This window comes from Hetaerina americana, unplaced genomic scaffold (genome assembly GCF_022747635.1).
Source record: "Hetaerina americana unplaced genomic scaffold, ioHetAmer1.1.p SCAF_5, whole genome shotgun sequence".
NCBI classification, from domain to species: Eukaryota; Metazoa; Arthropoda; class Insecta; order Odonata; family Calopterygidae; genus Hetaerina; species Hetaerina americana.
The window spans coordinates 7,812,528-7,829,283 of record NW_027287095.1 but is presented as its reverse complement, the minus strand read 5'-3'; the positions used below and the strand labels follow the sequence as shown (position 1 = coordinate 7,829,283).

Genomic DNA, 16,756 nt, shown 5'->3' with positions numbered 1-16,756 from the left:
CCTAAACTTAACTGCCCATTACACATATGAATTGGCAGGTTTACTATTTCCTTCAATGCTGTTTTGCAGCAGAAGTTGGAAGAGAGGAGCATTTTATATGTAAGCAGGAAGGTCAATGAACATTTATAAAGAGGAACACAGAGGAGCTAAACAAACTAATTTGGAGATTAGTCAGGCTGTCGTATGGACTGCACTTAAAACTGGTTGAAGACTCAAGACTAAAGTAAAGAACAATAGGGGAAAACTAAATTATAGAAAGACATATGTTACAAAGCACAGGGCAGCAAATGGCAAGATAGAATTACTAGCCTACAAGTAATATCTATTAAATTATGTATGTTCATGCATTTACCTGCACACTCAGAAAACTCAACCTAACAAACAATGCAAAAAACGAAAACTCTTCAACTTATTCAGAGTTTATGTCCTTTCAGTTGCAGGAAATCAATGATGGGAAAGTATATAATGGAGACATTTTCACAAAGAATACTTTCCAACAAATTTTCCTCCCTCAAAAATAATAGAAATTTTTGTTTATTTTGGTAACCAATGCTGACAAACTTTGGCTATTTTCTAAGTGACATCCCTTTGCCACATTTCATCATCTGTCCATATTGCCCTCAGTGCCATTTCATCACAAAACGTGATGTTCAGATACCATTATTAAAAATTCAAAGTACAGTTAAAAAATCTGCATTTTACTAATGAATATTGAAACCTTTTTTTATGACAAAAACTTAACACTCTTCTAGTAGCACAAATATGTGTCTGCACAACCTAGCAGTCTCCCCATGCACAAAAATCCACCATAATTAAGCACTCAATACAATTGAACTCCCCCAACCACCATAACCCCACTCTGATTACCAACAATGGACAAGGCAACCCAATTGGTTTAAATCTCCTACATGGCATTTTCCCATTTTCTAAAAATGTATATTAAATGTCACTTAGGGTTAACTGTAAAAAGTGGATTGTCAGCACCTATGCATAGAATAAAAGTAAGGATCTCCTCCATTACCTGCAAGAGCCCTCCATTCCTAAGTTCCAAAGAGGATTTCCAATGCCACCAAATGAAAGGAGAAGCATGCCTTCTTCCAAAGAGCATACCCACCACACCACCTCCTCACCCAGAAGGGGTCACATGAAGGGAAAATGCCCACACCCACAAACATACACACAAACACACACTGATCACTTGAGAAGTCCCACCTTCCCTTGAAGAGCCAAGCAGAGGAGGGACAACACCTCAAAATGCCGCTCCCATTTGGCATTGTCATCATTAAAGGCGCAACACTGCCCTGATTAAACATGAAAAGGCTAACTTTGCCACCAATTTCCATTGGGAATGGAGGGTGTATGAAACCTTAAACAACCGCAAGGATGAAGAGATGTGACCCATCAGCATGAGGCGACGCAGCATTCAAGAGGACTGCCCTCCTTAGAGTGAGGCACATACATATGGCTCTTTGGAGCCAATCTGTGATTTCCCACGCAGTAGTGTGTGCAACAGGAGATCCGAAACGCATTTGGACTCCCCATTGCAAAAGAATCAAAACAACTCAAGTGAGAGAGAGAGAGAGATGGAATCTCTTGGCTCAGGTTCCATCTCAAGTACCATGGTTGGTATGTCAGGAGGGTCACCATGTTACCACTGGAAGTAGGCCTTGGCACATGGTTTGGCACTTCCACACCACTTAGTTTCAAGGAGTGGGGGGCAGATGCTGCCACCCCTTCGGGCATGCCGCACCACCTGTCGCCTTCTCTGCATCTCCCCAATGCCACAAGACTTGCTGCAGGCACCCCACTCACTCCAATCGGTAACATGGCAGTCTCGAGGAGGCCCTGTGAGCAGAGAGAAACAATTCCAATAACCCAATGAGTGCGGGAGTTTCATTCATAACTATGTTAGTGATGGATATCCAATGGAGTAAAATGGGAGATAAAATTCCACAGATTATGTCTATTAAATGACTATTGTTGTCTCCTCACTCAGAAACAAATCCAGTACTAGCCCAGATGAAATTTTTGGTAAAGTTGTTCATCATTGTTTTGAAGCCATAAAAGCACCCCTTTTATTTTTAATTAATGAATCTTTGATACAAGGGATTTTCCCATCCCAATTAAAATAATCAAAAGTAGTGCCCATTTATAAAAAACATGGCTGTATTAATGATTTGAACAACTACAGACCAATAGCCGTCCAATATACATTTGCTAAAATATTCGAAAAAGCCATGTATATGCAAATATCATCTTATCTCAAAAAAAACTTCTTACTTTCAAATTCTCAGCATTGATTTAGATCTGAAAGGTCTACCACAACTGCCATATGTCAGGCAATCGACAGCATACTTAATTCATTAGATGCTAAGCACAAAACTCTTGGAATGTTTTTTGACATGTCAAAGGCTTTTGATAATGTAAACCACAATAGACTACTAATTAAACTCAATAGAATAGGATTTAGAGGAATTCCTCTAAACTGGATGAAGTCCTATATTCATAATCGCACTCAGAAGGTAGTGTTATCAGTTGATGGGTCAAAATATTCATCTTAAGCATACCAAGTTAACAAAGGTGTTCCACAAGGCTCAACCCTTGGGCCACTCCTCTGTCTGATATACATCAATGACCTACCTAACTGCTTACCAAATAATGATGGAATGATACCAGTGTTGTATGCTGACGACACTAATGTAATAATATCAACACAAACATATCCCAGCCTTGTGGAAAAATCTAAGTCTGTCACACTTGCAATAAAAATGTGGTGTGCAGACAACCTTCTAGACTTAAATGTAAATAAAAGTAAAATGTTATACTTTACACGCAATAAGAATGTGTCAGATGATCTGCTGGTAAAAATCTATGACCAATCAATTGAGCATGTGACAGAATGCAAATTTCTATGAGCTAATATTTCTTGGGATACTCATGTAAAAGCCCTTAAACACAAGCTCAGTTCAACTTGCTACTTATTAAGACACCTGTATGAAATTACAAGTAAAACTGGTAGTTTCAATTTATACTATGGGGAAATTTATTCAAATATTACCTACAGTATAATATTATGGGGATCAGCTGCTATTTCTCAAACCATCTATAAAATGCAAAAGAAAGCTATTAGAATCATCACCAGGTAAATCATCACCCCACAATGCTCCATCATGGCCTATTTTCCATGAATTAAATTTGCTACCACTCCTGTGCATCTACATTATGTTTTTAATTCTACATATAAAAACATAGGCAACTATTCTCTTAACTCTGCCTATATATATAACATTGGCAACTATTCTCTTAACTCTGCCTATCATCATTATTATACCAGAGGAAGGAATGACATCCATTATGGGAATATAAGAACTAAAGCATTGAAATTAGGACCCAATGAAATGGGCATCGGATTATATAACAAACTACCCAAAAGTATCAAGGAAACAAAGGGAACTCCTGCATTCAGGCATAAATTAAAAAGATATCTACAGCGCAATATGTTCTACTCGGTTGACGAATATCTCAACAATATTCCCAACCAGAAAGTTCATACTTTTATATGGGATCGTAGATTTTCGCGGCGTTCAGATGAAAGACTCCATTCTCGGGATGGCACTGCATAGGTTGCATGAACGTAACTCATTTCATAGAAATATATTTATTTCATCACTCAAGTTTTGGGTTCATTCAGTACTCCAATTGTTGCTTCTCTCTTTCCCTCTCTCTGAGTGCAGCGCACCATGGTGCTAGCATTACAGGAACCCAAGGAAATACCCCAAACCTTGATTTTTCAAAATTCCACCCCTACTGCATTCGCAGTGCCCTGAGAGGAGCAAGTACTCACGATTTCTCCTGAATTTCTTCCTCATCTTCTGGCCACGAGGTGCCATTCCTTTGTGCACGTCCAACACCATAACATGTGACCCATTTCTCTGCTGTGGCGCCAGAGGGAGCCGCCCCCACTTGGCACCCCTACTACCACCTGGCTGATGGTACTTCTCAACAATGCTGTTCACTATCGCATTCTTGTCACCTTTTGGAACAAGGGTCATATCACCACCAGCAGGAACTGCAGTGGCACTCAGCACTGCTGTGGACCTTGTCCGATTCTCCTTCCCTTCTAATGTATTATTTGTTGTCGGCAGCAATGAGAAGGGATTCCTTGGGAGAGATTTGATAGCAGATATTGATTGCATGGCAGATATCTTATATATAAAAATAGCAATATTGGTAAAAGAGGCAAATTATGGTTTAGGCACTTTCTATAAAGAGAGAAGGACTCTACAAAATAATATTCACAAAGGAAATGTAATTCCTTCATAAATGCTTAGGAATGTTTGCATCTGGGTATCTAGGAGCAGAGAGAGTTTCATTGCTCACCATATGATTATTTCCCAAGTTTAGTATTGCCTGAGTTTGACACCGGATAATGATACTCCGGTCCCATCTGGATATGACTACTTTCACCCAAGCTATGTGATATTTTACCATGCATTAGGAGCTCCAGGGGACCATAAGCCACAAGGAAAAGAACTGCTCCCCTCTATTGCCCTAATATTTTAATATCACACCACAGGGTTTAGAATTTGGTTAGATTAATGTATTTACTTCCACTTTTAATTGATTTATTCACGACCAGTGAACCAACTGTACTGGACTATTTATCAAGACATTGATGCCTCTGGCTGGGCTGATGAATTTGAATATTTATAAGAGAATGAGCCTTTTAGTTAGGACAGGTAGAAAATACCCTATTAAAATCTATGTTCATCCCTTATCACATTCCTTTGGGAAATACCATACAATAAATGTAAAAGAAATACCACCTCGTATGTTACATATGGCTGTATTCCTCTAGGTTACAGTGTGATTTCCCAAAAAGTAATTGACCAGAATCCTGGATTAACGGAAGTCTGACGAAGGCATTTCACAGGGTGACAATCCAGCAATAATGTAAAATTTCTTACCAAGTGCTTTTTGCTTGTGAATTCATAATGAGTAACAATTTACTTTCATTAATTACAATTTATTTGTCATTCCATTGGAATTCTTTATCTGGATGGTAAAAGGATTGAACACTGTGGTACAAATAGTATTCAAACATAAATTGTTGTTTGAGATGTGAAATAAATAGTTATGTTATCTTTTACTAAAACTTCATCCCAAACATTACATATGTAACTCCTTTCATCCACAAAACATTTTGTGAAAAAAAGTGTACTCAGTTGACATTAATTATAAAATAATTAATCATGGTAAACAAAATTCCTGATTGTCCACTGATTCCTTCCAAAGACCCTGAGTTGGGCAGCAACGGTCATGTAACCATGACCATGTTCAGGTAATGGGTCAAAGGTCAAGACCTCCACCCCTGGCATCACCACATACCTCTCTTGCTCATCTTCCTCCCTGCCGCCACTACCCGGCATGCGCTTCTGCAGAGGGGGTCGTTCCTCCTCCTCCACAGGGTGGAACTCCTCGCCCAGGTCGTACTCCCGCACCTGTGGAAGACAAAATTCTCTTGGAGGTGGCAGAGTGGATAGGACCTGCTTCATCCCTCATGTTCACAGAGTATTCAAGGCTCCAGAAGGGTTGACCTTGGATAACCCTTAACAGCTCTTGGGCCTCTTCATCGAATTTCTTTGAGGTGGAGATGATGGGGTTCAGGATAAATCTCGAATTAAGTTTATTTATGTATCATATAAATAATTTTTTTATGAAGAAGGATTTTAAATTACCCTTGATCACAAAGGAAAACATTGCACAAATATTCATTCATTATGGTGTTACTTCAGAATAATTTAAACATTAATCAATCCGCTAAAAATTTCCATTCTTTTATGCATAAGTATTCCGTCATTACAAAAAAAATTTGGGGTGGTCTCCGTTGTACCCAACATTAAAATCATAAAAACTGTTATCTTCCAAGTTTGTGTACTTTTCAATACTAGTAAACAAGGCATCTAATCAGTAATTGTAGGGAAAAACACTTTTGACAAATCTATATTTGCTTTTTTTCTTTTGAGAAAGGTGCCTATTTGTTATAACAAGCTGTGGTTTGATATTCATAATAATAGTATGCATAATTATTAAGGGGATAGGTCTTAATGATCTCTTACTTATTTGATTTAGTCCACTGTGACTTTTCCTTATTTCGAAACTAGAAAAAATGGCTTGGCAGAAAACGATTCATGTCAAACAAGGAAGCCATCACCAACACTGATACCTATTGTGAGGACTTTCTAAAATCCTACTTTTTGGATGGCCTGAAAAACTTGGCAAAATACTTGGAAAAGTATAGCGAGTTAGCAGGAGAGTGTGTTGAATAATTTAAAAAAAAACTAACCAAAATAATTCCTTTTCATATTTTTTCCTAAGGACTTATTGAATTACCCACGCATTAAAGTCACCAGTCACTACAAATATAATGTTGCTCTTCTGGGTGAAGGATCATGATATTTGCTATTGAGTTTTGAGAGATCACATAAGTATGTTGGTGCAAGGTGGTCTATAGGATGAACTTATTAATAAGTTCCTGTGTTTACACTAATGTAACAAACATTACAAACCGTTTCTTAGATTATTGTCTCAGTCATAATGGTAACTGCTAATTTTCCATGAGCCAACTTTTAGTGCACATGATGACATGTGCTGGTGTACTGCCATAGATGTGTTCTTTATTCAGTCTTCTTTTTTATGCTTTGGTAACATCATGTGATAGTATTCATTCTGTCTACCAATTATATTCATTGGCAAAAGGAATGAAATTGCATATATAATGGATGTTATAATTATTTTCTTTTCAAAAGTTGTAAGTCCTTAATCTGACTAGTTTTAAAAAAATTAACCAAATAGTTAATACCCCAGAAGAAGACCTTTGCTCTGAAATAACAACTATTCTAAACTCTAATTGTGTGTTTGAGTATCCTCTGTGCTTTGCTTCAATAATGAACTACCGACCGATTGAGAGGCTCCCAATACAATGGAAGGAAAGGCCTCAAATTAATAAAATCTAATCCAACATCCATATTAAAATTTCCCAATCTATGATTTAAACCTTCTATACTAATCCAAATCATGCTACCATAATACCTGTAGTATGATATTAAAAGTGTCCAAATTTACTGGGATGTTTTAATTCAGGTCAACCCATTTCACTTCTGAATTCAGGTTCTCAAAAGAATGCATTATTTCTGTTTCCCCGTGGTGCCTGGTATTGTTAGTCCTTGCATGAGCTAGAATTCATCACTCGCAACAACTCACGCTCTGTGCAGTCACCTTCACCACCTGCATCACCTGGGAACCACACCCTCTGGTATACATCTCAAGGACCATGATCCTGCATGTATCTCCTATCAGACCCTACATCATTAAGGAGACACTATATGACGCACATTTGAGCAAATAACAAACTATGATTGCCTCTCGACCATATCCTGATGGCTTCTCTTAGGTGATGGCCTCAGAGTAGGGGTAGGGGATGCAGATACAATGGTGTTCTTATCCAACAGAACCAGGTAACTGCTGGAGACAGAGATGGGATCTCCCTCCACAGATTCCAATTCCCACCACAGCGTCACAACCCCCTTTTACTCCAAGAAACAAACATCCAGTTATCCGATCTACAAAGAGGCAAAACTCCTTCATTGGAGCATGGGTCTCCAGGTAGGTCGCCTATCACCCTGCAGCTGCTTGCATTCAAACAAACCAATGAAACCCTACTTGTAAGGGGCACTTTCAAATTCCCACCCCCAGTCCCATTCCCCTTGTGAGAAGGCAACCTGCCGAGGCTCCTGCACCATCCCCTCCTCCACTAACACAGTGGCACAGACCCCAAGAGTCACGCATTCGCCAGCATTTTCAAGCACAGTCACAGGAAACCAAACACAAATCCATCCTATCATAATTTATTTACCCAAAAAAATACAAGCTAACCTAGCAATCTAAAAATTACAGAAATAAAGAACTTGTCATCAGCTACTTTCCAACTAATTCAAATGTATCGATATATCATAGAGTAAGAGATTCTAACAGTAAGAGATTACATAGAGTAAGAGATTCTAGAAGTAACAGATTCTTTTCTAACTTATGTAACGTCACCGAAGTAGTAAAGAAAACAATATTTTGCGGGTCATTTTTTTGTTTTGTTCTCTTTACCATGCCCATAACTATTCACTATCAATAATTAATCAAATTTCCCCAGGGAGAACCAGAGGTCACTCGTGCATTATCACTAACACCATCAAAGAAAACCCTCGGGTCCCATTCTGACAGAGTCTTTATCCCAATTTATTGCAGTCTCATTTAAGCTAGTAAGCTTTAATTTACAAATTAGTTTACAATATATGCATTGGAAGATAGAAGTAAAAGGTTTACACCAAATAATCCAGGGTATTTTTGCGGCAACTTGCACCTAGTACAGCTGAGTAGGCAAGAGCACTACTCCGGAAAGTGAGAGAACCAGGGTTAGATCCGTGATGTATCATATTTTTTCAATGAAATTTGTTTTTCCATAATTCTCCTAACCTATTTTTACTTTACCCCATATACAATTTGTGCATAAATATGAGTGTGTGTTTGTATATGTAGAGAGTGCATGCAAAAAGAGAGGTACAGGGCTGGAAACATCAAAGGGTAGGCGGAGTGGAAAATCCCTGTGGAGGATGGATGACTGAAGATGACCCCCTCACCTTGATGAACTGGAAGGTAGCGATGGGTGGGAGGCGCTTGAGGTTCGGGTAGAAGAAGGAGCCAGCGGGATGCGAGGGATAAGCACTCGTCAGCCGGTAGATGACACCCTGGGGGCTCGTGGCCCAATTGGGTGCAGTGAAGGTGAAGCCATTGTCAGTGCCAGCATCCAATGGGTCACCCTGAAAATACACGAGACTCACTCACTCCATTGCCAATCAAAAGAGTGAGACTACTTACACAGGACTGACATTCCCTCCTGTCAGTCTCACATTAACTTTCATTTCAAAATCACACCAACCAACCACAGTAATCAACAACTAATTTTGGCTTGATAGGCGAGGGTAAAGCTCATCTTGTGGCTCCCTATACAGTGAGCGAATTTAGCACATTTACTTAATAATAGGAGCTAGCTCCTTTTCCTGGACTACGTGAGGTTTCCCAGGAAGACATGGAAATCAAAAAATCATTTGAATTTGGTGAATCTTTGGGTGCCAAGGGGCAAAACCCAGAAATTATTATTATTATTAAAAATACACATGTGCTGATAGACAGTGTCAGGTGGCACACCAGTCCCAAATAATCGCAAAAGATAATAGTTAAAATCAGACTTCAAAACACAAATCTCTTTAACAAAACAAGCGAATCCCCATCCCATTTACAACCATTAATCAGCAAGAAAAAAAAGATAAATAAAAAAAAATTAAGCTATTACATATAATACAATACACCACACATCAATCAAATTATTACATATATACCTTACATCTGTAGGTCGCGGTAGTCCAGTGGGTAGAGTGTTGGACTGTGGACCAGAGGGTCCCGGGTTTGATTCCAGGGCAAGGCACTTTGGGCACCTGCAGCAATACCCAAGCTAAAGTGATTTTTTGGGTACCAGGTCTTCCTGGGAAACCATAACCGGCACAGGGAAAGGAACTGGCCCCCCTACCCTGATGTGTGAATTTTCACACGCCGTATAGGGCTTAGTACTGGGTGATCTCTGCCATCACCTACTAAACCAACCTTCGGGTTGATTACTGTGTTTATGTTTACCTTAAATCTATTCTAAAAATTATACACTCTGTTAGGAAAGGGCTCGAATATTTTTGCAGGTAAGGTGTTCCAATCAACAATTGTTCTATTTAGAAAAGAAAATTTTTTTTTTATCTGTTCTCTGTGCCCGGCATTTTACCTTAAATTTGTGATCATTTCTGCCTATAAAATTTGGGTTCCCCGCCTCTTTCCTAAGATCTGCCCAAGCTTTCTCCCCCTTCAGAATGCGGAACATTCCACAAAGTCTGCTTACTTTCCTTCTAGTTTCTAGAGGTTCCCAGCCCAGCATTTCTAGCATATCAGACACACTCTCCATCCTCCTATGCTTCCCCAGTATATATCGAGCAGCCTTTCTTTGCACCTTTTCCAGTTTTTTAATATGACCTTCTTCATGAGGGTCCCATACAAGAGAAGCGAACTCTAAAATTGGTCTTACTAGGGTCTGATAAGCCTTCTCCTTGGTTGCTCTAACGCTGTTTGCAAGTATGACTTCTAGGAATGACATTTTCTGAGAATTTATATTCCCTATTGTTTCCATTTACCTTGTTGCTAAAAGTGATGGATTTGCATTTGCTAACATTAATATCCATCCCATTTTTTGTCACCTGATCTGCCATTTTACTTATGTCCCTTTGAAGTTTGTCACGGTCTCTGTCATTTGCGACTTTAAATGAACCAGGGCCCTCAAATTCATTGACTATTCAATTGTTCCTGGCTCAACTTTGTGGAAGTTCATGTTAATTAAATGAAGAATACAATGTATCTTTCCACTGTCCATTTATTCGCGTACAACTAGTTTCAACACTCAAGCCTCATCATCAGGTACCTGATGATGATGCTTGAGCATTGAAACTAGTCGTACATGAATAAAAGGACAGTGGAAAGATACATTGTATTCTTCATTTAATTCATAGACTATCACAATAGCCACCAGACTACAATGTCTCAAAAATCATGCCACTGATGCTGAAGAATACCATTCATGTATCATAATGCAAGTCACATCTAAAGCATATTAATTAAGTAAATTATAATTACAAATATATCTCACACCCTGGACAACATCTTGAGGGCATGCCGGGCTTCTAAAAATGGTTCAAAGCTTCCTGTGCCATTTTACTGTATAGAAATTCCCACTGTGGCACATTGTGTTTTGGATCTGTTGTATCAAATTGGCCGGAGGGGAGAAAGAATTTTTACAAGTGGGTCTGTTTGGCATTAAATACCTCTTTTCCCCTTGAATTTACTTTGTCATCTTCCCTACTGATGTAATGTGATGCTGAAGTTATTCTCATGCTGGGTCACCTTAAACACAAATGATTTATTCTTCTCCAAAAATTTAAGCCATGCCTCTTTTCTCCCTGCGTAATTGTGTAATGAATAGGAGTTAGAATGAAAAATAAAAATATCTGTATTCAAATTTTGGAATAAAAGGAAAGAGGAGCAAGAGTTAAACTATAAAGCAGATGGAATTGAATTAAGCAACTCAGAACATGGTTAAATATTTACCTGGGAGAAATAATTTAAGTATTAACTTACATCAAACCCAACGTGGGGTGAACACATTTGAAAAATATTTTTTGCATTGGCCTTAAAAATATCAGAGTCCAATAGATGGGCTAGTAGAAAAGTAATAAAAAGATAAGAGAAAGGTTACTCCACTTCAATCTCCTTTACTTGGACAAGTATTTGAGATCACTGGGAGAAACTTTTATTGAGAGAATTGGAAGTTTTTCTTAATTCACCACATTTTTTAAAAACTGTTACAAGAGAAGAGTAAGTGTGAAGTGTAATTTGATGCTGGAACTTGCATCTACTTAGCTGTTTCTTCACTTGGGCCCAACTCATAGGTCCGCTAGAGGAATTAGGTTGGAAGTACATTGAGTCACGAAGAGAGTAGAGAGTTCAAATTTTAGAAAGGGAGAGGAAACCTGAGCTTTCTAATACCACTGAGGGAGTGAAAATTGCTGCAAATAATAAAGTAGATCAAATACCCTATCCCTAACACTTTGACCATTTTGATCCAAAACATTTCCAAGATGGGTAAACTGTTCCATCTGCTCTAGATGATGAACTCATATTTTTATATTTAGCTTAGCATTCTTCTTTCTCGAAAACTGCTTAACCTTTGCTCTGTTCACATTTATTCTCATGCCATATTAATTGCACTGACTTTCCAATGCACTCAGCAGTGCTTGCAACCCACTAATGGTAAATAAAAGCTTGATCATCCACAAACCTAACTGATTTTATAAATTACCCTCCGACTTTCATTTATATCTCTAGTCTTTCCTATGCATATTTACACATTCCTACACATATACCCTGAAAAGCAAAGGTAATAATGGACACCCATGTCTCACTCCTCTTCCTAATATTGCCCATTCAACTCTGCATCTACCACTCACACCTAATGTGGCGGAGACGTACTGGTTGAGGATGTCTCCTATTCCTCCTATTTTCTGCCCGATCAACTTTGTACAAAGCCTTATTTAGAACTATGAAACACAAAAATTAACCCTGATTTTACTCCATGTTCCTCCAATGACCTCATTACTGCTGTGACATCTCTGCCCTTCCTAAACCCAAAATGATCATCCTCTTGGTACCTCATTTTCCCTGCTTTCCATCCTCCTACTGATGATCCTGAGAACATCTTTAGCTGTGTTCAAAATCAAATTTACTTTTCAGTTGTCCTCATATATAGCTGCCTTTCCTTTTTTTCGAATTGAAATTAATACTGATCAGGCAAAATCTTCTGGCCAATTTCCTCCCTCATTAATGCTGCGAATAACTGCATAAAAACTCTTCCTCTCACATTTTCCTAAACCTTCAAGTAATTCTGTGGGAGCATGATCTAACCACACAGCTTTTTTTTTTCTTTCAATTCTGTTTGAATTTCATCATTGAATAAGCCTGGACCTAAGCCATCCTCATCTACACCATATCCTCTTTTAATGGCTAAGTTTTCTGGCATTATATCTTTACCACACAGTTTCTCTAAATATTCCTTCCATCTATTTGGATCTTTTCCGGTTCCACTAATATTTTTTCTATCTAATCTCTGATTTTTTTGTACAGATTTTCCCTTCTTACTCCTTGAAAGTTCTTTCACCCTCTTGTATAGCACACCAATTCCACCTGCCCATGGTAAACTTTCCATGCCCTCACAATGTATCTCACCTCCCAAAGACTTAAAATATCTACATATTTCAACTCTCCTTCTCCAGCTTTAGATTTTTTAATCTTCCAGCCCTCAACACTGTCCTTACATTCCAAGTCCCCATTCTAACTAATTTGGTTCACTTCTGAGCTTCTGCTGTTGTTTTTGCTTCACAAGGATTTTGTGAGATGATAACTGTGGAAGGCTTGCCTCTGCCACTGCCGGTCACAACACATGGCCTAATCAGCCAAGTGACATGGTTGCTAGCTCTCATTTACTCTTTCGTACCCATCATTCAATTCTAAATATAATATGTGAGGTGGTTTCTTGTTGCCTTCCTTAATATTGCTTTTAATTAGATACTGTTACTCAAATAGCCACCCCACACAGGTCAGATGGCTTTTTTCTTCTTCAGAGGGGTTCTGCCTCACTGAGGAACAGATGCAATGTGGACTACCTTTTGCCTGGCTCTTACCCTTCCACCTCTCTGGCATGGGTGACCCTAATAACAGCAATTATCAAGGTGTCTGCCAGTACATCTCTAGGGGTCATCAGAACCCACAAGCCCTTCCACCATGTGAAGATTGTGTCTAGCCTATGGCTGGAGATGTAAGGGGTGTAACACAGAAAAAATGCACATCTGGGTTAAGATGCAGTTCAGACTCTCATGCACTCTAGCACAAGGAATGAGGACTGCCCAGAAAGCAACTTAAGTTTCAGTGTAACTAAGGCTAAAGCCACCAGCTAGGTGTCTAAATGTCCCAAAACTCAGTACCCATCCTGCTGTGGTAGTATAAAGAGTGTGGTTCTTCTACTTTGCTCACAGCAAACTGTCAAAATGTACGCTGCAATAGAAAATCCTGCAAGTTGTGGAGTGCAATCTGTGATTAGGTTTTTACTGGCAAAAAACCACAAGCCAATTGAGATTCATGGGCAACTTTGTAAAATCTATGGAGACGGAATGATGAGTGGAGGCGGAGTGAGGCAGCGGTGCATTCAGTTTAAAAATGGCCACAGCAATGTTCACGATGAGGACTGCAGTGGTTGGCCTAGCCTTGTGACAGATGAACTGACAGTGAAAATTAATGAAAAAAATCGTGAAAATTACATCTTTCAGAAATGAAGACTTGGCTTGCAACACAGTGCTTTGGCAGTGACGCAGAATTGCATGCTCGTGTAAACAAGTGGTTAAAATTGAAGGCAGCAAATTTCTTCAGAGATGGAATTTAAAAGCTTGTGTATAGTTATGAAAAATGCCTCAGTTTGAATGGCAACTATGCAGAAAATAGTTTGAGAATGTGCCTTTTAAGTGGACAAAATAAAACTTTGCCTTCATTAATAGGTTAATATTTTATTTCAAAACATAAGTTACTTTCTGTATAGAGCCCTCGTATTTCACCATGCTGGTTTAAAGTCCTTGATTCTTTCTGCTTCCCTTCCCTCACAATGCCTCTCCTGTGAATGTCTTAGGGTTACATATGGGAAAACAATCTATCAATAACATGGGCAATGCTGGATGTACATACTCCAAAGATTTACACAGAAATGGGACACACACATAAACTCTTGAGCCCTCTTCCAAACAGTATTATGGTCACGAGTTCAGACCCAAGTGCTCCCACATGTCGCTAAATCACCAACTGCATCTGTTAATGATTTCATCTAATCCATGCTCACATACATCAGAATTTTGGATAATTCAGAATGGCTGGGGGTATGACTGTTTCAGATTAAAAATTTTTATCTTTTCAGTCATCTGCTAAATTTCATGCATGATATCCTTCAACAGGAAATATAAACATATTGATTGGAACAGTTTACAAACACATTAAAAATTGTTGATCCGAACAGTTTACCTGCAAAACTATTCGAGCCCTTTCCTAACAGGGTAAATACTTTTAAGAAAAGATGTAAGCAATTTATATAATAGGTTGATTGATGTGTTGTGTTAAATTGTATGTAACAGCTTAGAGTTGATTTCTTTTCTTGTTTATTGGGAAACTGATGTTAGTGAGATAGGGATTTCCTTTTGTCAAGAGATTGGTGTTTGGAAGTTTCTTTTTTTCTGACTGATTTTATTTATTATCTTTTGTGATATTGAATGGATTTCAGATGTCATGTTATTTCTCCAAGGCAAGTTTGATTGTAATACTTGGGACTTGCGGCCACCTGACATTATCTTACAGCACATGTGAGTTTAAATAATAATAAAACTGCATTTCCACCAATAAATGAAGCACACACTCACATCAATCGTAACAGTGTCAATCCAATTTCCGTTGGCACACAGGTCAAAGCTGTCGATACCGATGAACCAATCTGGGGATGGAATGATTCGCGCCATCATGGACACCTATGGGCATAGAGAGGCACAAATTACAGTCAAGACACCTCTCCTCACTCTTCGGCCATCTAAAAGCACTTCAAGGACTCTATGCATATTTATAACATGGACACACTTTAATTTCAAACATAATAACAGAAAATATTGGTAAGATCTAGGTTTTGAAGCTATGCAACATCATATATATCACATATGTTGGTGTTGGTTCATATAATCCTTTGTTGGTGGGGATGGCAAGAGAGTGGGAAATGAGTGGTCACTGGATGGACTTCGTAAGAGGGTTTATTGGGAGCTCATTTGCTGCTGCTTCAACTTAGCTGTTTTAATTTTTTACAAGGAAATTGCAACTGATGGTGCCAGAGTATGTGCCACAATCACATGATTGGAAGACTTGACAACTCATTCTCATCCATTATTAGGCAACTTGATGACTTAGATTTTAATGATGGTCATGGGTAAACTCCATATTTAGTTAGGTTCTAGACGCAATGGCAATGGCTCCATACCTATGATTGTGCTCAATTTGGTATTAAGATGCTTTCCTCATACTCACTGCCAACCAAGGTTGAAGATCCAATGAAGGAATGCCATTAATTGATGAGAAAAGTGCCTCACGGCTCCCATGACAGGCAGGGAGGGGGTTGGAGGGTGGGCAGGAGGGGACTGGTTACCCTCAACTTACCCGGCTATGGTTCCCGTCAACGAAGAAGGTGGCCTCAGCATGACCGGCACCACTGCGGATGGCTGGGGCACTGAAGGCATCGAGCACGGTGCCACCCTGGCCCTGCTCATCAAGGGCATCAGTGAGACCCGCCTCAGCCAATGCCTGCACACCAGGAGATGCCGTCGCACCCAGCCGGAAGAGCACGAAGGAGGCACCATGGGAGCGACCTGTAGGGGGAAGGGAGGTGGGGTGAGCCGATGGATTGCTGACAGGTGAGCAATTCACAAGTGGTCAGAAAAAGATCAGTCTCTCTAAAGAATTGAGCAATGACATAAATGGAATGGACATTCCCAGATGAGGTATTTGCATGCTAAAGGACTAAGTGACTGTCATATTAACTTCCGATTATAAAAACAAATATAACTTTTATTGAGTTAAAGAAGGCCTAAAATTTATAACGCTGTGTTATACAACTCTGAATAATGAACACATCAGTTATTATGTTATCTCAAGATGGTTATGTGAAAAAGGATAACACAGTTATATAAGGTTTCTTTCTCTTCAGATCTCCAGAAGGCATCATTTTAACCTAGTTGCACTTCATTTTTGGCATCAGAAATGCATTGCACGTAGGCAGCTTTTAATCATACTTTCACATCCAAATCTTATTTACTTATCAATGCAACAATTTCAGAGTGTAAAAATATCATTCGCCTTAACTGGGATACGAACCTGGATCCCTCAATTTCTGGTCAAGTGCCTTAGCCAGTTAAGCTATTGAGGCATCCTCTTAAACTCTGAAATTTTGAGGGTTTTAAAGGAACAAGATGTTGTGACGAAATAC

At 39.0% G+C, this 16,756-nt stretch overlaps 1 protein-coding gene across 1 annotated transcript in view; it reads right to left on the bottom strand.

Annotated features, from left to right (window-relative positions):
* Positions 1-1,628: 1,628 nt before the first annotated feature.
* mspo (M-spondin) overlaps positions 1,629-16,756 on the bottom strand; it is an 83,583-nt gene continuing 68,455 nt past the window's right edge. Inside the window, exons 2-7 of the mRNA XM_071592484.1 lie at positions 15,931-16,139; positions 15,153-15,257; positions 8,691-8,870; positions 5,389-5,501; positions 3,845-4,161; positions 1,629-1,845 (exon numbers count right to left, since the gene is read on the bottom strand). Coding sequence (XP_071448585.1) covers positions 1,649-1,845; positions 3,845-4,161; positions 5,389-5,501; positions 8,691-8,870; positions 15,153-15,257; positions 15,931-16,139 — 1,121 coding nt within the window. The 3' untranslated portion in view covers positions 1,629-1,648. The remainder of the gene's footprint in view (positions 1,846-3,844; positions 4,162-5,388; positions 5,502-8,690; positions 8,871-15,152; positions 15,258-15,930; positions 16,140-16,756) is intronic.